General features: G+C 47.1%; 2 protein-coding genes and 1 long non-coding RNA gene across 6 annotated transcripts in view; 1 reads left to right on the top strand and 2 right to left on the bottom strand.

The window, feature by feature from the left end:
* Positions 1 to 3,129: 3,129 nt before the first annotated feature.
* Positions 3,130 to 16,630, bottom strand: Zkscan5 (zinc finger with KRAB and SCAN domains 5). Of its 3 annotated transcripts, none has more exons than XM_048367678.1 (6): positions 15,364 to 16,630; positions 11,095 to 11,233; positions 10,239 to 10,321; positions 9,876 to 10,011; positions 7,488 to 8,042; positions 3,130 to 4,642 (listed from the first exon to the last, which is right to left on the bottom strand). In XM_048367678.1, the coding sequence occupies exons 1-6, from the start codon at positions 15,781 to 15,783 to the stop codon at positions 3,525 to 3,527; spliced, it is 2,451 nt and encodes an 816-aa protein (XP_048223635.1). In that variant the 5' UTR covers positions 15,784 to 16,630; the 3' UTR covers positions 3,130 to 3,524. The 3 variants fall into 3 exon arrangements, with proteins under 3 accessions (XP_048223635.1, XP_048223638.1, XP_048223641.1); XM_048367681.1 differs by having other exon boundaries at positions 9,876 to 10,008; XM_048367684.1 differs by lacking the exon at positions 15,364 to 16,630 and adding an exon at positions 15,073 to 15,195.
* Positions 16,631 to 19,101: 2,471 nt separating this feature from the next.
* Znf394 (zinc finger protein 394) lies at positions 19,102 to 26,245 on the top strand. 2 transcript variants are annotated; one of them, XM_048367803.1, is made up of 4 exons: positions 19,102 to 20,137; positions 20,852 to 20,971; positions 22,440 to 22,563; positions 25,099 to 26,245. In XM_048367803.1, the coding sequence occupies exons 1-4, from the start codon at positions 19,742 to 19,744 to the stop codon at positions 26,142 to 26,144; spliced, it is 1,686 nt and encodes a 561-aa protein (XP_048223760.1). In that variant the 5' UTR covers positions 19,102 to 19,741; the 3' UTR covers positions 26,145 to 26,245. The 2 variants fall into 2 exon arrangements, with proteins under 2 accessions (XP_048223760.1, XP_048223766.1); XM_048367809.1 differs by lacking the exon at positions 20,852 to 20,971.
* The window catches only part of LOC125367502, a 19,843-nt gene continuing 16,690 nt past the window's right edge, over positions 23,960 to 27,112 (bottom strand). The window contains exon 4 of the long non-coding RNA XR_007214098.1: positions 23,960 to 23,987. This is a non-coding gene — a long non-coding RNA (uncharacterized LOC125367502). The remainder of the gene's footprint in view (positions 23,988 to 27,112) is intronic.

The following is a 27,112-nucleotide window of genomic DNA, read 5'->3' as shown; positions in this document are numbered from 1 at the left end:
TTGATACTATATAACTATCTCCCTTGTCTGAGAACAGGCTGCTACTCTCTACCTGGGGAGAGCTAGCCTGTCAGCTTCTGATAACATTAAAATGCTTTCTTTCTGGGCTGGGGATATAGCCTAGTGGCAAGAGTGCCTGCCTCGGATACACGAGGCCCTAGGTTCGATTCCCCAGCACCACATATACAGAAAATGGCCAGAAGCGGCGCTGTGGCTCAAAGTGGCAGAGTGCTATCCTTGAACAAAAAGAAGCCAGGGACAGTGCTCAGGCCCTGAGTTCAAGGCCCAGGACTGGCAAAAAAAAAATGCTTTCTTTCTTCTACATGACTATGTGTCTGTGTGGTTTCTGGGCTGGTGCTTACATTTTACACTCATGGCTAGCACTGTACTACTTGAGCCATGCCTCTGGCCTAGCTTTTTTTAAATTAACTGGTTTCAAACTACTATCCTCAAATCTCAGTCTTCTATTTCCTTTGTCCTAAACCTTACACCATTCGGTTCATCCCCTTCTAGCCATAGCCCATTCCAGTCCACAGGTGATTGTCTTAGTGGCTAACAAGGACTAGCAACACTTGACCCATCCTCTTTAATGGAGACCTCATTGTCTCTTGGAGAAAAAGTTCACAAGCCATTCATTGTATATCAGCTGTCCAGGACCACTAAGTCTAGAAGACCACTGGGTGCTCTACGGTAGAGCCCCAGACAGGTATGCAGAGCCACGTGACTTACTATGAGTAACTCCTCAGGAAAACTCATTTGAGCCAAGAGGTGAGGAGAGGACTGGGAAGACACAGCAAGCATGGATGTTGTAAAGTCTATCTCTGGGAGGGCACCGTGCAGATGCCCCCGCCCCCAAAGAAAACTCATCAGATGTGGGTGCAAACAAGTATGTCTCATTGATGTATAACCAGCATGTCATTCTTTATGTCCACCTAAAGTATGCCTGCAGCAGCCTGCAAAAGCCAGTGTACTCAGAGAAGGGGGAAGTAATTGCCCCCAGGTGTGTTGTTACCTAGGTAATGCAGGTACAGGGTGGAGACTTAAATGGGGGGGGTGGAGGGTGAGGGGGCATCTGCATGGTGCCCTCCCCGGGAGAGGGGGGTAGACCTCACAGATGTGGCCTGATTTCAAGAGGATTTTGGAATACAAACTGCACCTAGATTTCTGCCCCCTCTAGCAGCTGCAAAAGACTCAGACTTTGTGCCCCAGGTCAATTAATCACTGGAGGGTGACATGGAGGGAGAGTTGCATGAGGCAGTTCCCATTTTCTGAAGGCAATTCCCCCAGATTCAGGAGAATCAGGGCTGGTGTGAGCACTTAGCAACTGAAACAGATCCCTGGGTTTGGTGGCTCAACAGAGATCTATTCTAAGCACCACAATGATCAATACACAAGATCACTGAAGTAAGGAAACTGAGTCTAAATAATGTCTCAGCCATTGGCACCTAGCCAAGAGATGAGTTCCATCCACCCAGCTTCAAGGCCTAGAGATAAGATTAGCCATCCTTTGAATTGCAGATGTCTGGCTCAATGAATGGGTAGAGCCAGGGGGGTCCCCTATGGAGACTATGTAGATCCATTGTGTTGTTTAGCTTCAGGAAAGCTCTGCTCCTAGAAAGGTGTTTACAGTATTCACATATAATGCTTTGCTGAGACTAGGTCTCCAACGGAATGTGTGGCTGTTGTCTTTCAAAGCTTGGTGCAAGCTCTGTTCAAGACTGCAGGTCTTTGTGAAGATTGGCTGCCTGTAGACTGCTAGCACTCCAATAAAGACTCCAAAATGGACCTCTCAAAATGTGGCTTCTGGAGCTGGGGATATGGCCTAGTGGCAAGAGTGCTTGCCTTGTATACATTGAAGCCCTGGGTTCAATTCCCAGTACCACATACATAGAAAACGGCCAGAAGTGGCACTGTGGCTCAAGTGGGAGAGTGGTAGCCTTGAGCAAAAAGAAGACCGGGACAGTGCTCAGGCCCTGAGTTCAAGGCCCAGGACTGGCAACAAGAAAAAAAAGAAAAGAAAATGATCAAAATATGGCTTCTCTATTTTCCGGTGACTGGATTTATATCTGACTTAAGGCACCACATTACAAGTACTTATTGGGCACTAGTTTTGCACCAGACAATGCCAGCAGAAGCAGAGCTTTGGGAGGGTCCAAAAGCCCTCTCTAGCAAACAAGCTCAAGGCCAGTTCTTAACCACCTCATCTTTCCCCATACAAATTTCCAATTGATGCCAGATGTGCAGTGCACATCTGTAATCCCATCACTCAAGAGGCTGAGGCAGAAAGAATTAGAGGGCAGCCTGGGCTATCTAGGGTTCTAGGTCAGTGAAGCAAGAGTGAATATGTGTTTTTTAAAAAAATAATCCTACCAAGATGTTCCCATCCAGCTCTCTCTGATCCAGCTGGGACATAAACTGAAAGTCACTGTAGTCCCATCTCCTTCCACAGGAGGCATTCCCAAAGTACCCATATATTGCATGCACCAAGTCTTTAATTCAACTTTGTCCCATTCCTTCTGTGGAATTTAATACCTTCTCCTTTTCTTTCTGGTTCGAGACCAGGACTCAAACTTGGTACCTGAGGGTCTTGCTTATTGGCTGGTGCTCTACAAAGCTGAGCCACACCTCCAGATTGCCTCCTTGTGACTACACCATGCCAGTCCAGTTTTATGTCTATTCTCTTCTCTGTCTCCTCTGGTCCCTCTCTCCTGACTTCTGACTGACCAACAGCAGTTTCTCAATTCAAAAATTTAAAACCCCTCCTGCTGGGGCTGGGAATATGGCCTAGTGGCAAGAGTGCTTGCCTTGTACACATGAAGCCCTAGGTTCAATTCCTCAGCACCACATATATAGAGAAGGCCACATATATAGAAGTGGCACTGTGGCTCAAGTTGGCAGAGTGTTAGCCTTGAGCAAAAAGAAGCCAGGGACAGTGCTCAGGCCCTGAGTTCAAGCCCCAGGACTGGCAAAATAAATCAATAAAACTCCTCATGCTACCAACTAGCCTTGTTCTAGAACAATCAAAATGAAAAGAAGGTAGGGTTTCATGGAGGGTAGAGAGTGAGGCAGCAGGAACCACATTCTATCAGGCCTCTGAACCCCCATTTTGCTATAAATAAATACCTGATGTCAATTTCTTCTCAAAGAGTTTAATACTCAAGATGGGAACAATGGAGCATTCTAGAAAAGGTTCATTGCTGAGGTGCCCAATCGAACATCATGCTAAAGTTCTTTCCTTCTCTTCGCTCTTCCCTGAATAGACACTGTCCAAAAAGAAGGCAGAAACTACAAATAAAGCTTATTTCTACTGCATTCAGGAGGCTTTGCCATGGGTCAGTTTTCTGAGTTCCACGTAAACCACGAGTCTCATCAGGAAGGCTTCCTTCCTCTGCCACCCCGAGGTTCTTTCGGTGGTTTGGGGAGGGCACTTGGGCCAGGGAGAGCCAGCAGGAATTTGTTTCTGGTGAGCACAGGCAGGGTCTCTCAGGTGGGCGTCAGCCTGTCCATGGGGAGGGCGGGATGGCCTAGATGCTGAAGGGGCTCCGGGGGCCTGTCCGCTCATGGCTTCTCAGGTGCTTCAGGAGGCTTCCGCTCCAGCTGAAGCTGGCCCCACACTCCTTGCATTGGAAGGGCTTCTCGCCAGTGTGGATTCTCTGGTGCTGGCTGAGGTGGGACTTGAGGGCGAAGCCCCGGCCGCACTCAGGACACTGGTGGGGTTTGGGGCTCAGGTAGACCTTCGGGGCTGGCTTGGAGTAGGAGCACGGGCCGGCGCTGTCCCTGCCCATGGCACACCTGTGGGCCTTCTCCACTGTGTGAGTCCGGTAGTGCTGAATGAGGTCGGGTGTGTGCGGGAACGCCTTCCCGCACACGTCGCACTGGTAGGGCTGCGCCTCCAGCTCCACCTTCTTCTCGTCCATGACCGTGAGGTTCCAGGCCAGGGCCTCGTCGCCGGGACCCCGCGCCCCCTGCGTCTGGCCCACGTGCAGCACTTGGTGCTCCAGGAGGCTGACATACTGGAAGAAGACCTCCCCGCACGCCAGGCACTGGTGGGCCCGCTGGCGCGAGTGCAGCCGCAGGTGGCCGGCCAGGTGGGAGCGCCGGCCGAAGCCCTTGCCGCACTCGGGGCACTTGAAGGGCCGCTCGGCACTGTGCACGCTCTGGTGCTGCACCAGGTGTGAGCGCACACGGAAGGCTTTGCCGCACGCGGCGCACGCATATGGCTTCTCGCCCGTGTGCACGCGCTGGTGCTGCGTCAGGTGCACGCGCTGGTTGTAGCTCTTCCCGCACTCATCGCAGCGGAATGGCTTCTCGCCGGTGTGGATGCGCCGGTGTTGCACGAGGTGCGCGCTCTGGATGAAGCTCTTCCCGCAGTCGCTGCACTTGTGGGGCCTCTCTCCGGCTGGGGACGGCTTCTTGGGGCCGCCGCCATGCACCCTCTTGGTAGGGGGCTGTCCTGGGAGCTCTCTTCTAGGGAGTCCCGGCTTCCCCTCCGCTGGGCCTTGGGGGTCACAGCCATCCCCCAAACTCTGAACTTGAGAGGCGTCCCTTTGGCTTTTCCCCGACAGTTCTGGGTCGGCGGCTGCAAAGTCTGCCATTTTCTTATTAACGCTCAGCTTCGTGCTCTTGGCTCTCTTGTCACCACCTTTAAGGAAAAGCAAAGAGCACGTGCATAGGTTATCGGTTCTTTCACAGAAGAAAACCAAGCCCAGGGTTGAAAACGGCCATCATCAGATGAGGTGTGACACAGGAGCTGGACATAGGGAGGCACCTGGCACCAAGGAGAATGACAAGTACAGACCTTCCTGAAGATCAGGGGAAAGAAAGGGTGGAGGGGCAGAGAGCAAGCACAAGAATGACTCAGGTTAGGCAATAATGGATATGAGTAAGAAAAAAACATGTTAGTCTATGGAATTCTGAAATGGGAGGCATGAGAGAAATGAGGGGTGGCTCAGTAACTCCTGGATGGTGAGAGAAGTGACAAAAACCAGAAGAATGGCAAGCAAAGGATTATGAATAGAATATGGAGTTGGGAGACTACCTGACCAGGAGCCAGGAAACAAAGAGAAATGACTCAGTTAAAAAAAAAAAATACTATCAAGGCCAGGCTCAGTGACTCACACCTGTAATCCCAGTTACTTTGGGAGGCAGAGATAAGAGGGTCATGACATTCCCAGGAAAAGTCAGTAAGACTTTAACTCCCAAGAACAAGTCAGGTGGGGGGGGGGGGAGGGTTCCCCTGTAATCCCAGCTACTCAAGAGACAGACAAGGACTGAGGCTGGTCCATGGCCAGCTTTGGCAAAATCATGAGAACCTATCTGGAGAGAGAGAGAGAGAGAGAGAGAGAGAGAGAGAGAGAGAGAGAGAGAGAGAGAGAGAGAGAGAGAGGGAGAGAGAGAGAACGCTAGGGGCATGGCTCAAATGGTAGAAGGCTTGCCTAGCTAAGACTGAGGTCCTGAATTCAAATCTTAGAAACACACACACACATACACACACACAAATATACTGTCAAGGGGACAAGTGATAGAAGTAGTAACCCCTGCTCTCTTTACTCTGAGCTGATGTTCTGCCTCAGTTTCCTGCACACAACACTTCACCTAGGGAGTGCTCATTGCCTTTCCTTTCAGCTACTCCACTAATCCATCAACTCCATGAGGACTCAAACAGGGTCTGTCTGTTCTGTCCACTGCCAGACCTTGAGAACCTAGCACCAGAGGCTTAAAAAACAAAACAACAGGATGAAAAAGTGCTCCTTGATATAAAACAGCAACAACAAAAAATTATAAGGGGGGGGGGGGTGAGTATTAACTGAGAAATAAGTCACAGGAAGAACTGCAGGTAAGATATAAATTTTAAGCCAGGCATGAAATCCTAACTACTCAGGAGACTGAGATAGCAGTTCAAAGCCAGCCATCTTCAAGTAACCAGCCAAAAAGGTGGGATGGAAGCATGGCTGCTGTGGTAGAACACCACCCTAGCAAATTCAAGGCCCCAAATTCAAACCCCAATACTATCAATCACTTTTCAAATCCAGAGTGTTTGGATGGATTTCCCAGCAGAATGGGTAAAACCTGGTTAAGGAGACAGCCCAGATCAGCACAGAACTTTCAATACCTTATAAAACCCATCAATTTCTATACTACCACAGGAGACTTGAACAGCTGGGCCTGGGCTATTCATGTCAATTTGGTTTAATACTGGAGTTTGAACCCAGGCCCTTAGGATTGCTATGCCCAGGGTTAGTAAAAAAGAATTTTTAACAAGTTGAGTAAGCAAATTTCTTTATTCATTTTCATTATGAAAAATTCTGAGTAGTTTCCATTTGTTTTATTTTTCAAAATATCTCTTTGAGACCTTAAAATATATGGAAGATATCACTGTAAGATATCACTGTAAATGAAGCTGTGATCTTTTGTCTTGTTTAATGCTCAATTAAGCTCATGAATGTTGCCAAAAACAGACAACCTGTTTTTCCTGAACAAGGAAATTTCTTCTGTCTATTCAACTTGTTAATTTTGTATGTGTGTGTACTGGATCTGGGGCCTAAACTCAGGGCCTGGGCACTATCCCTGAGCTTTTGTGCTGAAGTTTAGCTTCTAATACTTGAGCCACAACTCCACTTCTGACTTTTTTGTGGTTAATTAGAGGTTAAGAGTCTCACAGGCTTCCCTGCCCTGGGGCTGGTTTTGAACTGAGATCCTCAGATCTCAGCCTCCTAAACCATTAGGATTACAGGAGTAAGCCACTGCTGCCAGGCCTAATCCTACTTCTGGGGTCTCTTATAAGGAAAAAAATCCTAACTATAGGAAAATCTGTCAGGAAAAGTTATCAGGTCAAAAATAAAGAAAAAATTAAAGTTCAACACAGGAACAGTTGGATAATAGGTGCAATGTCACCAACGGTGGCAGATGGTGGAAAATAAGCAACAAGAGATAGCTGAGGCCCATTGGAAAGAGTGTTGCATGGCAGCCCCCTGTGAGCACAGCCATGGAAAATGGGATCCTGCGGAGAGAGAGAAGGAAATACTACATGACAACAGCGCTCTTGGTTATGGGACATGGGTGACATTTTCTTCCCCTTTCCTCCAGACTTACTTCAGTACTGCTACTTTATCGTTCTAAAAACGGAGTAAAGTGGGGGGGGAGGGGGATGGATCTCATTTGCTAGGACAAGCAGGGCCACAGATCACATGCAAAAGGGTTGGTCCAACAACAGCAGTGCTGATGTCAAGTACAGGACTGCCGGAGCAGAGCCCTACGAGTCACAGGCAGGCAGCCCTGGGGAAAGGTGGGTTGTAGGCAGAGGTGTCCAGGGGATCAGGTACACGGAGGAGGTACACAGGCTGGCATCTTTGCCTGGCAGTGGGATGCAGTCCGGATGGGGCGATGGCAGCCCCATCCATCCGTCTGTCCGTCTGTCCATCAGTCCATCGCCTGTCCCCACACACACACCCCCCCCCACCCCCCGCACACCCCTTCCGCGTGCGTACACCATTGGGCCTTCTCCCTGGCGTGGCGCTTCAGGTGCTCCACGAGGTGCGAGTGGCGGCCGAAGCGCTTCCCGCACTGGGCGCAGGCATGGGGCCGCTCGCGGCTGTGCACGCTGCGGTGCTGCACCAGGTGCGAGCTCACGCGGAAGGCCTTGCCGCACACGGTGCACGCGTACGGCTTCTCGCCTGTGTGCACGCGCTGGTGCTGCGTCAGGTGCACGCGTTGGTTGTAGCTCTTCCCGCACTCGCCGCACCGGAACGGCTTCTCGCCGGTGTGGATGCGCCGGTGCTGAATGAAGTTGGAGGCTTGCAGGAAAAACTTCCCGCAGTCGCTGCACCGGTGGCCTCTCTCCCCGCCGCCAGCGCCAACGCCGGGCTTCGGGAGAGCAGTGTGCCTTGACCTCCCCGCGGGGGCGCTGACCTGCCACCTCTGCACCGCGCCCTCCCCTCCCGGGGGACCAACGCCAGTTGGGCTCGCAGCCATCCAGTGCGACTCCTCGGCCTCCTCTGAAATCTGCTTCACCACCAGCTCCACGGCGTCCTTGGACTCATAATCTGAAGTAAGGAAGGGGAGACAGGCAAGTCAGCCACGACTGGGGAACGCCTGCAAGCCCGGATTCTCGGGATCACAAGTGCCAGGACTGAAAATGATGGATGGACATGGGCAAGGATGGCACGACCTTGAAAAATGACCTGGAGGGCCGGTTTGGCTCCCTTCAGCTACTTGGGAGGAAGACATAGAAATGCCACCCTCCAAGTCCACGTGGGCAAAAGCAAGAAACCCTATCCCCCAAATAAACTAAAAGTGGAAAAGTGGACTGGGGACATGACTCAAGTGGTAGACTCACTTGCTTGAGGAGTGGAATCTCCCTCCCCAACACTACTGGAAACAAGCAAGTGAACAACAACAACAAAAGGCAGCCCCTAGCAGCCAAAGCTAAAATAACAGTAACAATAATTATAAAAGTAGTAATAATAATGAAAAAAGAACTCTCCAACTTTTAAGGAATACACTAATACAATTTATTGAAATTATGACCTACTCACTTTAAGCTCCTTTTTCTTTTATAAAGATAAAATGTGGGCTAGGAATGTGGCCTCATGGTAGAGTGCTTGCCTAGCATGCACGAAGCCTTGGCACGATTCCTCAGCACCACATAAACCGAAAAAGTGAGAAGTGGCTCTGTGGCTCAAGAGGTAAAGTGCTAGCCTTGAGCACAAAGAAGCCAGGGGCTGAGAATATGGCCTAGTGGTAGAGTGCTTGCCTTTTATGCATGAAGCCATGGGTTCAATTCCTCAGCACCATGTATATAGAAAAATCTAGAAGTGGCGCTGTGGCTCAAGTGGTAGAGTGCTAGCCTTGGGCAAAAACAAGCCAGGGACAATGCTCAGGTCCTGAGTTCAAGCTCCACGACTGGCAAAAAAAAAAAAAAAAAAAGGTAAAATGTTAGCATGTGTCAACACTCTCTCCACTGCAAAGGAGCACAAAAGAAGGAATGCCATTGACTAAAATAAGATGCATTGTATTTACAAACTGATCTATTAAATTGAAACTCCTTTGTGCAACTAGTGGCAAGAGTGCCTGCCTCGGATACACGAGGCCCTAGGTTCGATTCCCCAGCACCACATATACAGAAAACGGCCAGAAGCAGCGCTGTGGCTCAGGTGGCAGAGTGCTAGCCTTGAGCGGGAAGAAGGCAGGGACAGTGCTCAGGCCCTGAGTCCAAGGCCCAGGACTGGCCAAAAAAAAAAAACAAACTAGCTCCCAGTACCATCAGTCTTCAATCACATTCTTAATAAGGTAGAAATAATCAGAATAAGCTGAGTAAGGAAAAGATGGATAATTTACTCTCACAGAAAAAATAAGGTACCACTGGATATTGTATATATGCTAACCTAAACTAGGGAAGGGAAAGAAAAATGAAGGGTGTAAAAATATGACAAGAAACGTACTCACTACCTTAATATATAATTGTATCCCCTCTATACATCACCTTGTCAATAAATTTTAATTAAAAAATAAAATAAGGGCTGGGGATATAGCCTAGTGGCAAGAGTGCCTGCCTCGGATACACGAGGCCCTAAGTTCGATTCCCCAGCACCACATATACAGAAAACGGCCAGAAGCGGCGCTGTGGCTCAAGTGGCAGGGTGCTAGCCTTGAGCGGGAAGAAGCCAGGGACAGTGCTCAGGCCCTGAGTCCAAGGCCCAGGACTGGCCAAAAAAAAAAATAAATAAAAAAAAATAAAATAAAATAAAATACACCCTTAAAATAACAAACAAAAAAAGTACCAGCAATGGAAACATATCTGCTTTTGTAGCATGTGCTAGAAACATTTGTTTACAAGATAAGAAAATGAAGATGCCTCAGTCCATCATTCTTCTTACCCATGCAAGTAATCCTCCCATAATTGTCCTTCTTGCCATCCCTATATAGAGATTTCTGGGCCGGATCCAAATGACCCCACTCCTCCAGGATAAAGGACACAGCCACATCTGCCACATCTTCAATTTTCACCAACTTCTGAAACAGAAGAGGTTGGGTAAATTCCCACTCATCATGTTCCAATCAGGAGCCAGGAGAAGACCTTAGCATAAAGGAAGGGAATGAAGGGGAAGAAAGGAAAAGGGTAGAGGAAATGAACCCACCAGACCTACCTGGGCCTCAATGCTGGTGAAAGAAACAAACCTCCCTTTAAAGACTAGGCTGAAGGCAGAGAAGAGGTATGGGTTCTCACAGTGCTGGCTCACCTGTGACCCAGCTGAGAGAAGTGAGGCTGTTAACTCCTGGCTGTCCTTCAGGGGAAGGGGAGGAACCTGGAGAACAGGAAGGGCTGAAGGAGAAGAGTGGTGTCAGTGAAAATATTGCAGTCTAGGTCTCAAACCATTATGGGCCTCCTTTTATCAATTCCACAATGCCCCCTGGCAAATGCGTGGCTTTCGAGACCCTCTACAGCCAGGTGTGGTGGTGTACATCTGTAATCTTAGCTATACAAAAGGCATAAGTAGGAAACAGTGGTCCTAGGCCAGACAGGACAGAAAGCAAGAAACTCTTATCACCTGGAGACGTCCCTGCATGGAAGGTTCTGACTCAAGAGGCCAAGGACAGTCTGATTATTTCTTCCTTGCTCATCCCATATTTGTGTGTGTGTGTGTGTGTGTGTGTATGTGTGTGTGCACAAAGGCGCGCCAATGTGCATGCACCAGTCATGGGGCTTTAAACTCAGGGCCCCGGGCTTTTTCACTCAAGCCTAGCACTATACCACTTTGAGCCACAGCGCCACTTCTGGTTTTCTGGTGCTTCATTGGAGATAAGAGTCTCACAGACTTTTTTGCCCGGGTTGGCTTTTAACTACAATCCTCAGATCTCAGCCTCCTGAGTAGCTAGGATGACAGGTATGAGTCACAGCACCCAGCTTACATTGTAACTTCTGAGTGAAATGCCACAGTCCCAGCCTCCCTGAAAGCCATCTAAGAGTTTATCATAAGTTTCCATCCCCCGCTTAACTTCCAGGCCCCAATCTGCCTTCAGCATCTCTCTTGCTTATATGGCCAGAGAGACTCCCTACTCTCGCCATATCTATTTTACTGAGCCACAGAGCCTCACCTTTCTCTTCCAGGAGATGGGGCTTCAGTGGCTCTTGCTCAGCCTTGGGGTGTGTGGACAGGACCTGGTGAGGGAGGGACTCCTGCACTGGGTCAGGCAGTACCATCTTCGGAGGAAGTGCTTCAGGACTCACAATAACCTAACAACCACAACCAAGCAGCAGAATTAGTGGCCCAGGAAATAACCCAGGAGAGTCCAACCAGACTTTCCATTTGTTCCAATGTTTCCTCTGCATCTACAATGAGCCAGGCATTGTTTAGGCAAGGTCTAAAGAACCAGAGTTGGCTTTTTTTATTTTTATTTTTATTTTGCCAGTCCTGGGGCTTGGACTCAAGGCCTGAGCACTGTCCCTGGCTTCTTTTTGCTCAAGGCTAGCACTCTACCTCTTGAGCCACAGCGCCACTTTTCTGCTTATGTGGTGCTGAGGAGTTGAACCCAGGGCTTCATGCATGCTAGGCAATTACTCTACCGCTAAGCCACATTCCCAGCCCCACAGTTGGCTTCTATTTGGAGAATCCATACACACATACACACACACACACACACACACACACTTGTGAACTGTGTTACATGTTAAGATAGGAAAGATGTGTTGCTTTGAGATAGAACAGGTGAAACTTACTTTAGGCTGGCAAGCCAGGGAAGGCTTTTTTAAGGAAGGATCCTTTAAGAGCCTAAGATTAGAAGATGGAAGCCAGAAGAAAAGCAGAGATGTAATCCAGAAAAAGAAAGAGAGAGAGAGAGAGAGAGAGAGAGAGAGAGCGCATGCCAAAATCCTCCCTCAAAGAGGTGTAGAAGGCAATCAGGAAATGGAAAAATCCCAGAGTGAGTAAAAGTTAATAAAGATGAGAGAGAACAAGATGCCTGTGACTCACTCTTGTAATCCTAGCTCTTCAGGGGGCTGAGATCTGAGGATGGCAGTTTGAAGCTAGCCTGGGCACAAAAAAACCATGAGACTTATCTTCAATTAATCACCAAAAAGCCAGAAGTGGAGCTATGACTCAAGTGGTAGAGTGCCTTGAGCAAAAAAACTAAGGGACAGCACCCAGGTCCTAGGACTGGCAAAATAAAATAAAGGAGAAGATGAAATCATATAAAGTTAAAATTCCCACTATAGTGACATATGATTTAACATAATCCTAACAATACCAAGTAGATTTTTAGGGCAATGGAAATAAAGTAATCTCTCTTCCTATCACCCTTCCCTTCCTTCCTTCCTTCCTTCCTTCCTTCCTTCCTTCCTTCCTTCCCCCATCCCTTCCTCTCTCTTACCCTTCCTTCCTTTCCCCTGTCCTTAGAAAGGGTCTCATTAGGGCTGGGAATATGGCCTAGTGGCAAGAGTGCTTGCCTTGTATACACAAAGCCCTAGGTTCAATTCCTCAGCACCACATATATAGAAAATGGCCAGAAGTGGCACTGTGGCTCAAGTGAAAGAATGCTAGCCTTGAGCCAGGGACAGTGCTCAGGCCCTGAGTCCAAGCCCCAGGACTGGCAAAAAAAAAAAAAAAGTCTCACTATATAGCCCAGGCTGGGCAGGAACTCAAGATCCTCCTGCATCACTCTACTGAGTGCTGGGATTACACCACCAAGCTTGGCTCTAAAAAAGTCATTCTGAAGTTCCTAAAGGGAAAAGAAAGCACTGAAAAAAAAAAAAAAAACAACACCAAAAACTCGAAGGAGTAAGGGTATCCATAGCAATTATCAAAATATGTACAGAAGCTAGGCACCAGTAGCTCATATCTATAATCTTAGCTAATCAGGAGACTGAGATCTAAGGATTGTGGTTCAAAGCCAGCTCTGGCAAGAAAGCCTGAGAGACTCTTATCTCCAATTAACCACCAAAAAAAAACCAGACATAGAGGTGTGGCTGAAGTGGTATAGTGCTAGCCTTAAACAAAAAAACCTCAGGAACAGGCCCCAGGCTCCGAGTTCAAGCACTCTAGCACTGACACCAAAAAGAAAGAAAGAAAGAAAGAAAGAGAGCAAGTTACAGAGCGCCAATAATTCAAATAATGGTGCATGGATAGGCAATAAACCTGCTAAAATAAAATATACCAGAAATGGATCCCTACAGGCAGAAATCTGATTTGTGCTAGAGGTGGCACCTTTAATCAGCTAAGATTTTTTTAAATTGCTGTAACTGGATAGACTTCTGGGGAAAACAAGCTATAACTACATGAAACATGCTACATGAAAATGAATTCTAAATAAACAGAACACTTCAAAGCATTAAAAGAAAAAAAATGATGGGCACTAGTGGCTCACACTTATAATCCTAGCCACTCAGGAGGCTGAAATATAAAAGATCATGTTTACAGGCCAATCAGGGAAGAAAAGTTCCAGACCTTTCTTGAAAACAACTAGCAAAAAAACAGAACTAAAGTTGTGCCTCAAGTAGGAGAGCATCAGCCTAACAAGTAGCAGGCCCTTGAGTTCAGGCCCAAGTACTGCCAAAAAACAAAAAACAAAAAAAAGAAAAAGAAGCATTGAGAAATGTTTTCATGACACTGTAGTCAAAGAGTTCTTTTTAAGACAATATAAAACCCAGAAACTACAAAATAAAAGTTAAACCATGTAAAACTTAGTTTCCACTGGCAAAGATAAAAAACAAACTAGAGGGGCTGGGAATATGGCCTAGTGGTAAAGTGTTCATCTCGTATACATGAAGCCCTGGGTTTGATTCCTCAGCACCACGTATATAGATAAAGCTAGAAGTGGTGCTGTGGCTCAAGTGACAGAGTGCTAGCCTTGAGCAAAAAGAAGCCAGGGACAGTGCTCAGGCCCTGAGTTCAAGCCCCAGGACTGGCAAAAAAAACCAAAACTAAACAAACAAAAAACAAACAAACTGGCTGGGGATATGGCCTAGTGGCAAGAACACTTACCTCGTATACATGAAGCCCTGGGTTCAATTCCCCAGCACCACATATATAGAAAACGGCCACAAGTGGCGCTGTGACTCAAGTGGCAGAGTGCTAGCCTTGAGCAAAAAGAAGCCAGGGACAGTGCTCAGGCCCTGAGTCCAAGGCCCAGGACTGGCAAAAAAACTAGAAAAGTTATACATACAAATCATATGGCATACACACAGTCATTGTTACTAATAGATGAGAAATACAAATAAGAGACATGTAATTCGTAGGAAAAAAAACTTAAAAATATGTACTGTGCACACAAAAGAAACACAAATGATAAATGCACAGAAATGAAATGAAATTTTGCATCTTCCACGTTGGTAATATTAAAAAAGGTTGGTAATTGTACAATTAGCTGTTGGCAAAACAAAATTCTCTTGTAAACTGCTGGTAGGATTATAAATTGGTATACTCTCTCTGGGAGGGAATTTTAACAGCTAGCAAAACTGGAAATACACCTCTGAGCCAATAATTTGATACCAAATCTTGCATTTTACAATCAATTATGTAATGGAACAATCATTACAGTAACTATTCCAAAACTATACAAAGGAACAACTTAAATGGGACAAGTTACAGGCTTTTAAGAAGAGTTTTAAATAAATTATGGTATGTCTTATGGTGGAATGTATGGACTCAGTTCAAAACTCAATAGAATGTAGTTTCAAAAGTAGGACAGGCCTGGGAATGTGACTTAGTGGTAGAGTGCCTGCCTAGTATGCATGAAGCCCTGGGTTCGATTCCTCCATACCACACACACAGAAAAAGCTGGAAGAGGTGCTGTGGAAACTCACTGACAGCATCCAGACCCTGAATTCAAGTCCCACGACTGGCAAAAAGAAAAGAAAGAGTAGGGCAGGCTCTACTTACACTGACAGGCAGAAGTACACAGAAACTTTTACACACAGAGCCATCTGTGTTTTTTAAGCATGCCACACACTTCTATGATACTATCCAAATGAATATGGTATATCTCTGTAAGGATCTACAAGTATCAGAAAATGACAGCTGCCTCTGGAAAGAAGAGTGAGGCAGATGACCAGGGAGGTGTGGAAGAAAAAAACCTTACTTTTCATTACCATCTTATGTACCATTTTTGGTTTTGTGTCATGCCATTCAAAAAATAAATACGATCTTAAAAATAAATAAAAATTGCAGATTGTCTTCTGCAGGTTAGCACACTGGATATTGCCCCCCCCCCCTTTCCTGGAGTGGCAAGGAATCTCCACAGTGTACCTAATCCCAGGAGAACAAAAGAATATGAATGAAACACCCAAAGGCTAGGAATCTCACCCCTGCTTAGCAGCTCCTACATTCTTTCCTCTCTTTTCCCATTGCTCACATCTCCTCTCCCACTTACCTGTTCCTTGCATTCCTCAAGGTTTCTCTGTATACTTTCAATGATAGCCACGGCCTCTTCTCCGTTTTCAGGGTGATGTTCTCTGACCCAGGCTTGGAATTCTTCTGGCAGGATGGTCAGGAACTGCTCCAACACCAGCAGCTCCAGGATCTGCTCCTTGGTGTGCAGCTCGGGCCTCAGCCATTCGCAGCAGAGCACCCGGAGCTGGCTCAGAGCCTCGCGGGGTCCTGATGCCTCATGGTACTGAAAGTGACGGAAGCGTTGGTAAAAAGCCTCAAACGTTGGCGGATTGTACTCCTGCATCCAAGTGCAATCTTCTTCTTCTTCTTCCACCTTTACTATTAGAAGATCCTCTTGTTCTTGCGATGACTCCGATGGAGGGTCTAAGTCTATAACTTCCCGGAGCTCTGTCATTATCATTCCAACTCAGAGGGAAATCTCTCCAAGCTGGGCTGTTACTCTGACTCAATTTCTTTTCTGCCCTTTAAGCTCTTTCGAAGGTCACTTTTTAGTAGTGTATAACCTACTGATATGCCGAGAATCATTGTTAGCAAAGAGAGATGGCAAAGACGTCATCCATACTAAAGAGTTAAAGTCACTTAAAACGATGGCCATCACTCCACCCTTAAAAATGACTAGCAGGGAAATACTATTTTTTTACAAAAAGATAAAGAACAGCCACAAAAGCCGGACATCAGTCCCAACCGTTTTAGAGGTGACAATATATTTCGTATAAATAACGGGACAATATTTCCTTCTCTCTACCAAACGCGAAACTCAAGTCAGATTAAGGGGGAAGAAATATTTAAAATGTTCTTGACTGTCCTCGAAAGCTTAGGAGATCCATGGGAAACTTCATTAGTCCCAAGGAAATACTGGGTTTGCTGGTACCAATTCGGACCTGGATTTCGCGGCGTCGCCCCTGACCCCAAATCACAGAGCCTCCCGACCGTCAGGGGCCAGACCCCAGGCCGGACACAGAGCCCTGGGCCTTCCCACTCCAGTCTCCAAGGTCGGGGAACTCTCCTCAAAGACCACACACCCAGCACGCAGGCTGGAAAGATGGAGTTCTAACAAACCCTGACAACACGGAACCCGACACCTCTCAACACTTCCTCGCCGGAAGTAAGCGAGTCCAAGCTTAAGCCATAAATCCCACCCCCGAGAGCACTTCCGAGTCCTCTCTAGGAATCCCGGAGGTCCTCGCCTCGCAGCGGCAGGCGGGCAGGAGGCGCGGCTTCTAGTCCCGCTCTGGCCACGCCCACAAACGGAAGCTGACCAATCAGCACGGAGATGAAACCCCAGTCCGCTTCCTATATAACCCGGTAGTCCCAAGCGTTACCTTGGAGCCGTCGTTGCCCAGTCACTCAGAGTCCCACCCCACCCTACCCCAAAGCAGTCTGCACGCCGCCGGGTTCCTGAGAGTGGGGGCAGGGGGCGGGACCTCAGGGGGAGGGACCTCAGGGGGAGGATAATAATTGCAAGCGTCTGATTGGCCCCCCCATTCATCACGCTCTGGGATTTACTTCTGAGAAACCACAACCCTCACTCATCTTGAACTTTGGACCTTCCTGGGTTTTTTGTTCAGCCGAATTCTCGCCACTCCTCAAGTTCCTTTTCCAAACACACAGCTTCCTTGTCGATTTCCTTGGCCGAAATCTTCAACGTCACCGACTCCAGCCGCTGGTGGGACTGCATCTTCCAGAAAGCCCTGCGCTCGCCACATGGCATAACCAATACGATTGCGGCCGCTGCAGCCTCGGTCTCAAGAGCCTATCAGAATGTAACAGGGTAGGTAGGCGGGTCCGTCATTGCCTTGCTGGCAGCCCAGGGTGGGAGGCGGAGCGTCATTCAGCCTGACCGGAGAAGCATTCCTGCGGCCAGGATGTTAATCCCTCAAGAGCTTCCCTAGCTCAGGGATGTTCCCTTGGTAAAGCCATCATTCCCTGTCATAAGATGCCTTAAGAGTTTCCCTTCTCAGTTTTCAAGAGTTTCTATCGCTAAGCTACTCTTTCGCGTTTCAGAGGAAGAAATTGATTTGGAATTGAAGCCTCTGATAACAAATGAATCTGAGAGGTATTTAGAGGTTTAAGGACATTGCGATTGCGGGGAGAGGGGTACCTAAAATCATACCCGATCGGTAGCTTTCTTTTTTTTTTTTTTTTTTTTTTGGCCAGTCCTGGGCCTTGGACTCAGGACCTGAGCACTGTCCCTGGCTTCTTCCCGCTCAAGGCTAGCACTCCGCCACTTGAGCCACAGCGCCGCTTCTGGCCGTTTTTCTGTATATGTGGTGCTGGGGAATCGAACCTAGGGCCTCGTGTATCCGAGGCAGGCACTCTTGCCACTAGGCTATATCCCCAGCCCCGGTAGCTTTCTAACTAGGACCAACCTCCGGGTGAAAGTCTGCAGCGAGTGTTTTGTGTGTTAGTGTGTTGAAAGTTTAAAATAAGAATAAGACTGTGGGACTGTAGCTGGTGGGCAGGGACAGGTCAGGGAAAGAGTTGGAAAGGAGTGACATTGTCCAAAAAGAATTGTACTTTTACCTGACTTATGAAATGGTAACCCCTCAGCATACACCATAATAATAGTAAAATTACATTAAAAATAAGAATATGAAAGGACTGTGACGGTGGCTCAGAAACAGGTATGTCTGGTAAGGTAGATGCTTTGGGTTCGGTTTTCAGCACCATTAGACAGGTTAAATAAACGTCTTTGCAGGTTGAAATATAGAAATTTTGCAACTATGGCTTAATTTTGCTGCTTTTGTTTATTTGGCTTAGTTTAATGTTTATAAAAATCTCTAAGACATATGTCCATTTTTCTAATATGTGTGCTACCACTTACCATTTGTAAATGTCCTTTACATCTTAAATTTTTCATTTATTCTTGAGTAGCTCATACATTTGCATAAGTTAAATTTGAGGCTTTTACAGAACTTTTTTCTCCCCTTCCATATTCTGCATCTAATCATATAGTCAACTAATTTCTTTTGTGTCAACCAAAACTGTATATGCCATCAATCGTGAAGCAAACATTTCACATGCAAATAACAGCACAGTTTATAGATTTTCTCCACTTTACTATATTTACTTAATAAATCTTGGAAATTGTCTATCAGTATATAGTGTTCTCATTATCTTGCTTCTGAGTAGTGTAGCATTATGCTATACTGTATGTGTGTGTGTGCGCATTTGTGTGCCAGTATTGGGCCTTCAACTCAAGGCTTTACACTCTTTCTTGGCCTTTTTCCTCACACCTTAATCTCACTCTTGGAGCCTCCAGAACTTAAGACAGTATCTTCCTGCTTAAGCCCCCCAGTTTGTGCTACTGTGTTAAGGGAGCCCTAACTAGTCCTGCCCGCCCCTCTTCTGCCGAGGGAGGAGGGAGAAGACCTGTTGCTATGATTGAACTTCACTGGTGATGGGTTCTCCGGAAATAGTCATTGGGCACTTTATGACTGGAGGTTTGGCGTGTCCTGTATTGCGCTAAAGAGGCGTTGTGGTACACATCGAAAATAAATGGTCGGGGCTGGGGATATGGCCTAGTGGCAAGAGTGCTTGCCTCCTATACATGAGGCCCTGGGTTCGATTCCCCAGCACCACATATACAGAAAACGGCCAGAAGTGGCGCTGTGGCTCAAGTGGCAGAGTGCTAGCCTTGAGCAAAAAGAAGCCAGGGAGAGTGCTCAGGCCCTGAGTCCAAGCCCCAGGACTGGCAAAAAAAAAAAAAAAGAAACGGTCCAATGTGACTTTCTGCTTTGCAGAGAGCAAAAAACATAGTAGTCTTGTTAATGCTGCGTTACTCAATGAGTGAATTAGGCAGCCTTAAGCGGGGCTGATGTGGGAGGGTGACAATAAATGAACATAGTAGCAATAAAAAGAGTGTGAAACCGGCAAACATTGGTTTCTTGTATTAAGTCATTATCAGCTTGATGTAGGGCGTGGCTTAAATTCCTCCAGCCTCAGTTTCATCTTTATTAGCGGAGACCACATGTGACGTACAGAGAAGCACCTAAGGTTTTATTTCTCCCCTTCCCCAATCCTGAAGGTTCCCTGCATCAACACTCGGCACTTCGTCTCTTATTTTCCTGAGATGTGGGTACTGTGCTGAGGACCATAAACCACTGAGATGTGCCTACCTTAGTCCTCCACGGCACCTAGAGCGGCCCCGGAAGTATGAGAAGCGAGCCCTGCAGTGGTTGGGAGGCACTTCCGGCATGGATTTAGATTGAGATTTGTAGGCGGGATTTCGGTGGAAAGTGGCTGTGGGGGCTTCGGTTTTACGGGGCCGCGTGTTTGAGGGGGGCTCCCACAAGGCTCGGGGGAAGTCCTGCCAGTCGGAGGAGGGCTGATTCGGGCTTTACCACCCCAAGTCTCAGATGGCTGCTGGGCCCGGCGTTCCCGCGCCGCCCCTGCGTGAGGGGCTCTTGATGGTGAAAGTGGAGGAAGACTCGCCCCGACCTCGGGCTTCCGAACAGCCCGGGGCCTGGCAGCATCTGGAAACTTCTCGAAAGCAGTTCCGGCAGCTGAGGTACCAGGAGGTGGCAGGGCCCGAAGAGGCGCTGAGCCGGCTCCGGGAGCTCTGTCGGCGGTGGCTGAGGCCCGAGATGCGCTCGAAGGAGCAGATGGTGGAGCTGCTGGTGCTGGAGCAGTTCCTGAGCATTCTGCCGGACGAACTGCGGGCCTGGGTGCGGGAGCGCGGCCCCGAGAGTGGGGACCAGGCTGCCGCCGCGGCGCGGGCTCGCCAGACCACTCTGGACCGGGCCTCACCCCAGGTGAGGCGGGGGAAAGTCTGCCCTACGTGGAGCTGGCGTGGGAGGCAGACATGAGAGGGAGGCCCAGCGCTTCAGACTGCCTTCCTACCAGGATTCTTGGGCGTCTGACCTTGAGGAAGGCACGAGTTTGTGTGCTGGCCCTGGGGCTTGAACTCAGGGCCTACCCATTGCTCCTTTTTCAGTCAAGGCTGGTGCTCTACCACTTGAGCCATAGCTTTACCTGCGGATTTTTGTTGTTGTTGTTGTTGTTGTTTTGGTTTGGTTTTGGTAGTTAATTGGAGATAAGAGTCTCACAGACTTTCCTGCCCACCCTGGCTCTGAACCTTGAACCTCAGATCTCGGCCTTCTGAGTTGCTAGGATTATGTGGCACTGGCACCCAGCAAGCATTGTTCTGTTTAGTGCCGGTAGAGGAGCTTGAACTCAGCCTGAGCGCAGCTCTTACCTTTTTTTGCTCCAGGCTGGCGCTCTACTACTTGAGCCATACTTCTACTTCCAGCATGAATCTTTTAGGGAACAATGACTCATAAGACCTTAGCATCAGCTTATCAGAATTACTGTTAAAATCGTTTCAAGATACCCTCTTACTAGACTACTAGACTGGGGAAGATGTCAGGATGGGAAGTGAGCTCATGTCCCTAAATCTTTATGCCCAAACGGTACTCTCCCACCACTTTGAAAGTGACCATCTTTTTTGTTGTTGTTTGAGACCACAGATGCTCCACAATGATTCTGGGCCTGTGATAAGCAGAACTTCATGGCAGAAGGGCCCTGGTGGAGCAGAACTGTTCACAAGGCAGCCAGGAAGTACAACAGGGATACAGGAAGGCCCCAGGGTAAGATACTGCTCCTGAAGGCACACTCCTCTAGACAGGACTTCTCTTCTAAAACTTCCAGTAACTTCCAAAACAGCACCACCAGCTAGGCACCAAGGCTTCAACACATCCCATGGGGGTATTTCACATTTCAAATTGTAACATAGTGAGCCACAGCCTGGTGGAGTCAGTTTGTGGCCCTCACAGGAACCTGGCCCCTCTAGTTTTAGGATCTTCCCTTTCTAAGAATTGTGTTTACTCTCTGAGTGGTTGGCTTATGTACTTGTTTTTTAAAATGTATTTTTAGCTTATATTTAATAGGGACATCTCAAAAGACTCTCAGCCAGCTACTTGGGGCTCACACCTGTAATCCTACCTACTAAGAAGACTGAGATCTAAGGATTGTGTTTCAAAGCCAACCTAGGTTACAAGTCTGTGAGATTCTTACCTCTAAAAATTAAAAGCTCAGGACAACACCCAGGCTGAGTTCAAGCCTCAGGACCCGCAAACAAAAAATAAAAGAGCTGAGCACAGGTGGCGAGTGCTAGTGGCTCACACCTGTAATCCTAGCTACTCAGGAGGCTGAGATCTGAGGATTGCCGTTCAAAGCCTGCTGGGACAGGAATGTCCGTGAGACTCTTATCCCCAATTAACCACCAAAAAACTGGAAGTGGTGCTGTGGCTCAGGTGGTAGAGCCCTGGCCTTGAGCTGAAGAGCTCAGAGACAGTGCCCAGGCCCAGGCCCACAACTGATAAAATAAGTAAGTAGAGAGAGAAAGAGGATAGATAGATAGATGACTCTCATGGGATAATTATCTTACCATTAAGTAATCAAGAGAAAGAAAACAAAACACCTGCTGTGGATGTTGTGCCATTTTCTAGAGATTGTGTCCCAAGTCTGTGTACACAGCACCCAAAGGTCAGAAAGCACTAGAAGGTACAACTTTCTGATTTTGTACTTTCATCTGTATCAAATTTCCGTCTTGATAAATCACAGTGATATAACTCAATTTTATTTGGTAGTCTTGGGATTTCAATTCAGGGCCTTATGCTTTTGGTGCAGATGCTTTATCACCTATACCTGGCTCATTTTTTGGTTTCTCAGATAACATCTCATGTTTTGCCCTCACCAGCCTAGATCACAATCCCGTTAATGCTTCACATAGCTGAGATGACAGACATTTGCCATCATGCCCAACTTACTGGTTGAGGGAGTCTCACTACCTTATCACCTGGACTAGCCTCAAAACTCATTCCTCCTAATCTTTGCCTCCAGAGAGCTGGGATTACAAGTATGAGCCACTGTACCCAACTAGAATGTTTTAATCCTAAATGAGTGTGCAATCTAGGGAGTCTTTACAAGAATACAAGAGAATGTTAGCTTTTGTCATTTTTAAGAACACTTCAATCAGTACAAAACTCACTGGGAAAAGCCATGGCTGTTTCTGGAATCCAGCAGTAGCACATCCATGGGCATCTTGTGTTCCAGGACTCGATGACTTTTGAGGATGTGGCTGTGTCTCTAACTTGGGAGGAGTGGGAGCAACTGGATGAAGCTGAGAGGGACGTCTGCAGAGAGAATGCACAGGATTATGGTAGCACAGTCCTGCCTAGTAAGTGCTGTTGTTCTGCTGGTTTATGTTGTTTGTGATGTGCAAGGGTCTGGGCTCACTCCCATCCTCAGCCTTCCACTCACAGACATGGAGAAGACCCCTCGTATTTTTTTTTTCTTTCACTCCAGACAGAACCTTTCTGGTTTTTTGTTGGTTTTTTTTTTTTTTTTGCCAGTTCTGGGGCTTGGACTCAGGGCCTGAGCACTGTCCCTAGCTTCTTTTTGCTCAAGGCTAGCTAGCACTCTACCATTTGAGCCACAGCGCCACTTCTGGCTTTATCTATATATGTGGTGCTGAGGAATTGAACCCAGGCCTTCATGTATGTGAAGCAATCACTCTACCACTAGGTCATATTCCCAGCCCATTCTTTTTTTTTTTTTTTTTAACTGTATGACAAATAGGGCTTTTAATTTTTGTTCATTTGATGTTCTGCATGACTTTATTTTATGCCAGTACTGATACTTGAACTCAGGGCCTTGTGAAATTGCTTGGCTTTTTGACTCAAGGCTGGTACACTACCACTTGAGCCATACCTCTACTTCCAACTTTCTGCTGGTTAATTGGAGCTAAGAATTTTGTGGGCTTTCTGCTCTGGCTGGCTTCAAACTAGGATACTCAGATCTTAGCTTTCTGACTAGCTAGGATTATAGGCATGTGCTACCAGTACTGGTTATTTTTATTTTTGAGACAAGGTATCTGAGGAGCCCCAGCTGGCTTCAAACTTGGAGGATATGTCTTATCTGGCTATTTTTCTCTATTTCATACATTAAAAAGATAAAGAGAACTTGCATATTTATGATCCAGGTTTGCCAAATTTTAATATTTAGGCACGCTGGCTTCATTTTTTATTTTCCCAAGATGCAGCTGAAGGTAAGTCTCCAGGGGTAACAGCATCCTATGGTCGCATGGGGCATGTCCATGGAGGTCTTAGTCTTTCTAACTGCACATGCATGTAGCCACAAAGTGTGTACCACTAGTGTATGATTCTCTTTATTCAACATTACTTTTTTTTTTTCTTTTGGCAATACTGTTCTGTTCTTTGTTTTCTGCATTGTCTTTGTTTTTTGGTGGTACTGGGGACTGAACTCAGGGCATCAAGCTCCATAGGCAGGCACTCTACCACTTGATTTTTATACCCCCAGCTCAGTACCCAGGTTTGAATGCAGGCTTTATGCTTACTAGGCTGGTGTGAGATTGAGCCATGCGTCCAAACCTGTTTTTTTCTTTTTGGTGTGTATGGGGGGGTGTTGAGGGACTTGAACTCAGGGCCTGGGTGCTGTCCCTGAGCTTTTGCAATCAAGGATAACAACTCTACCATTTTAAGCCACAGCACCACTTCTGGTTTTTCAGGTGGTTAACTGGAGATATGTTTCACAGACTTTCCTGCCTGGCCTGGCTTTGAACCATGATGCTCAGATCTCAGCCTCCTCAATAACCCAATCTTGTTATTTTGTTTTTGTTTTTTTTTTGCCAGTCCTGGGCCTTGAACTCAGGGCCTGAGCACTGTCCCTGGCTTCTTTTTGATCAAGGCTAGCACTCTACCACTTGAGCCACAGCGCCACTTCTGGCCTTTTCTGTTTATGTGGTACTGAGGAATCCAACTCAGGGCTTCATTCATGCTAGGCAAGCACTCCACCACTGAGCCATGTTCCCAGCTCCACTTACTCTTATGCTTCCTGGTATTGCTGGGTCCAAAGCCTGTACCACTGTGTCCAGCTTGCATCTGCTCTGTGGAGACAGAATCTTGTGAACTTTTCTGCCTTGACTAAGACCTTCCCACCCTCAGCCTCTTCAGTAGGTAGAGTTAGAGTCAGGAGCCATTAGCACCCGGCTTTCAACACAACAGTTTTTAGATTTATCCATGTTGACATATGTAGCTCTTTCTCTATTTTTTCCCGGCCTGTCCTAGGACTTGAACTCAGAGCCTGGAGTCCTTGAGCATTTTTGCTCAAGACTGGTGCTCTACCCCTTGAGCCACAGCTCTACTTCTGGCTTTTTTGGTGGGGGAGATCAGAATTTTGTGGACTTTCCTGCCTTGATTGGCTTTAAATCATGATCCTCAGATCTCAGCCTCCTGAGTAGCTAGGATTACAGACATGAGCCACTGACACCGGCTCATGAATCTCTCTCTTTTTTTTTGGCCAGTCCTGGGCCTTGGACTCAGGGCCTGAGCACTGTCCCTGGCTTCTTCCCGCTCAAGGCTAGCACTCTGCCATTGAGCCACAGCACCGCTTCTGGCCGTTTTCTGCATATGTGGTGCTGGGGAATCGAACCTAGGGCCTTGTGTATCCGAGGCAGGCACTCTTGCCACTAGGCTATATCCCCAGCCCGAATCTCTCTCTTTTAAAAACTTATGTACATAACTGTGAATAGTTTGAAACTGATCTAGTGGAAGCTGTGAGCACTGGGACAGGTTTGTTAACATATTTAAGGAGTTCCGTGAATATTTACAGAGGGTTATGAGTGTTCTTCTGATAGCACTTGATTCTTTCTTGCACAAGAATGAAGGCAGCAATTTCTATCTTAATTTTTCAGGTTTCGAAACCAGATCTGAGAACAAGAGGTTGATTCCAAAACAAGAAATTTTGGAAGACCAACCACAGGACTGGCTACAAGAAATGTCGCCAGGGACGGCCCTCCTGTTTCCGGAGTGTAGTGACATCTATGGGAATGGAGCACAAAAACCCATGTCCCTGAAACTTACATATCCTCCCAAAGAACATGGAGTCACCAACTTGCACCTCAACAGTGATTCCACACAAAAGGGAGTTTCTGAGGATAGCCCCAGAAGGTCCAGCTTTATCCTCGGTCAGCACAACCAGACAACAGGGAGGCCCACTGATGGTAATGAACATGGGAACAAGTGCATCTCAGATCTGGCCAAGGGGAAATGTCAGTGGGTGAAACCTTACGACCATGCTGCCAATGGAAGTGTCTGCAGTGCCAGCCTTTCTGAGGCCCACAGGCAGCACCGTGAAGAAAGACCTTATAAATGTGAGAACTGTCCAAAGGCTTTCAAACAGCGCTCAGACCTCTTGAAACACCAGAGAATCCACACAGGTGAAAAACCCTATGAATGCCAGGATTGTGGGAAAAGCTTCCGCCAGAGTGCAGCCCTGATTAAACACCAGAGGACACACACGGGTGAGAAGCCCTATGTGTGCCCCAAATGTGGGGAGTGCTTCCGACAGAGCTCACACTTAAATCGGCACCAAAGAACCCATGCTGGCAAGAGGTATTGTCAGTGTGAGGAATGTGGGGAGATCTGCCATGTTTCTAGCCTTCTGAGACATCAGAGACTCCATAAAGGGGAGAGACCTTATCAGTGTGAAGACTGTGAGAAGAGCTTCAAGCAGCGTTCAGACCTTTTCAAGCACCAGAGAACCCACACTGGGGAGAAGCCATATGGATGTTCAGTGTGTGGGAAGTGCTTCAGTCAGAGTGCAACCCTCATTAAGCACCAGCGAACTCACACAGGAGAAAAGCCTTATAAATGTCTAGAATGTGGGGAGAGCTTTAGACAGAGTACACATCTTATCCGACATCAAAGGGTCCATCGAAATAAAATGCCAGCACTCTGATATACTTATGTGTCACCTGTGTTCATGGGAGGATAAAGAAGCTTCCTGCAGACATGATGCTGTGTGTAAGTGTTTAATGATGAGTGTGGGCGCATGTGACCAACTTTCTTGTTTGTCATCTGTACTCCTACCTCTGTTTTTAGAATGAATCTTACCTCTTTTAATTACTCCGCTAAGGTTTTGTTTTATAATTGTGTGTGTGTGTGCGTGCTTGTGTGTGTGCGCATGTATGCACAACCAGGCAGAAAAATCTGAGACTGAGCGATAATTAACCAGTGAAAAGCTAGAAGTAGGGCTGGGAATGTAGCTTAGTGGTAGAGTGCTTACCTTGCATGCATGAAGCCTGGGTTCAATTCCTCAGCACCACATAAATAGAAAAAAGCCAGAAGTGGCAGTGGCTCAAGAGGTAGAGTACTAGCCTTGAGCAAAAAGAAGCCAGCAACAGTACTCAGGCCCCGAGTTCAAGCCCCAGGACTAGCAAAAAAAAAAAAAAAAAAAAGGCCAGAAGTAGAAGTGTGGCTCCTGTGATAAGAGTGCCATCCTTGAGTAAAAAGCCAAGCATGTGCGTGAGGGAGGGCCTGAGTTCTTAAGTCCCAGTAATTGGCACACCCATACATACCAGTGAGGTGGTGAAGACTTTCTGTCCGGAAGTTTTTATATGTCTAGATGTTGCTCCAGTGGGGAAACTATTGAAGCACACAGGATGACTGTACTCACATGATATAGGGACAGATTACTGGAAAGATGATCACTGTTAAAAGTTCAGAAATAAAGTCAAAAATTTCCTGGGAACCCACCAATGCCAGTTAAAAATGAATTTTCTTTTTCTTTTTTTAACATTTCTTTTTTTTAAATTAAATTTTACTGACAAAGTGATGTACAGAGGGGGTACAGTTACATAATAAGGTAGTGAGTACATTTCTTTTTTTATTTTTTTGCCAGTCCTGAGCCTTGTACTCAGGGCCTGA

The sequence above is a fragment of the Perognathus longimembris genome, chromosome 1 (assembly GCF_023159225.1).
Source record: "Perognathus longimembris pacificus isolate PPM17 chromosome 1, ASM2315922v1, whole genome shotgun sequence".
Lineage (NCBI taxonomy): Eukaryota > Metazoa > Chordata > Mammalia > Rodentia > Heteromyidae > Perognathus > Perognathus longimembris.
Note: the sequence above shows the minus strand (reverse complement) of the source record. Positions and strands in the feature narration are given on the sequence as shown.

Bases quoted from the DNA above. Each gene is read 5' to 3' on its own strand.
- Znf394 (XM_048367803.1), top strand. From the start codon at position 19,742: ATGGCTGCTGGGCCCGGCGTTCCCGCGCCGCCCCTGCGTGAGGGGCTC. The intron at 20,972-22,439 runs GTAAGATACTGC...CTTGTGTTCCAG, and splicing joins GGATACAGGAAGGCCCCAGG to GACTCGATGACTTTTGAGGA. The intron at 22,564-25,098 runs GTAAGTGCTGTT...TTAATTTTTCAG, and splicing joins TGGTAGCACAGTCCTGCCTA to GTTTCGAAACCAGATCTGAG.
- Zkscan5 (XM_048367678.1), bottom strand. From the start codon at position 15,783: ATGATAATGACAGAGCTCCGGGAAGTTATAGACTTAGACCCTCCATCG. The intron at 11,234-15,363 runs GTAAGTGGGAGA...TGTGGTTGTTAG, and splicing joins TTGAGGAATGCAAGGAACAG to GTTATTGTGAGTCCTGAAGC. The intron at 4,643-7,487 runs GTACGCACGCGG...TTTTCCTTAAAG, and splicing joins CAGGGAGAAGGCCCAATGGT to GTGGTGACAAGAGAGCCAAG.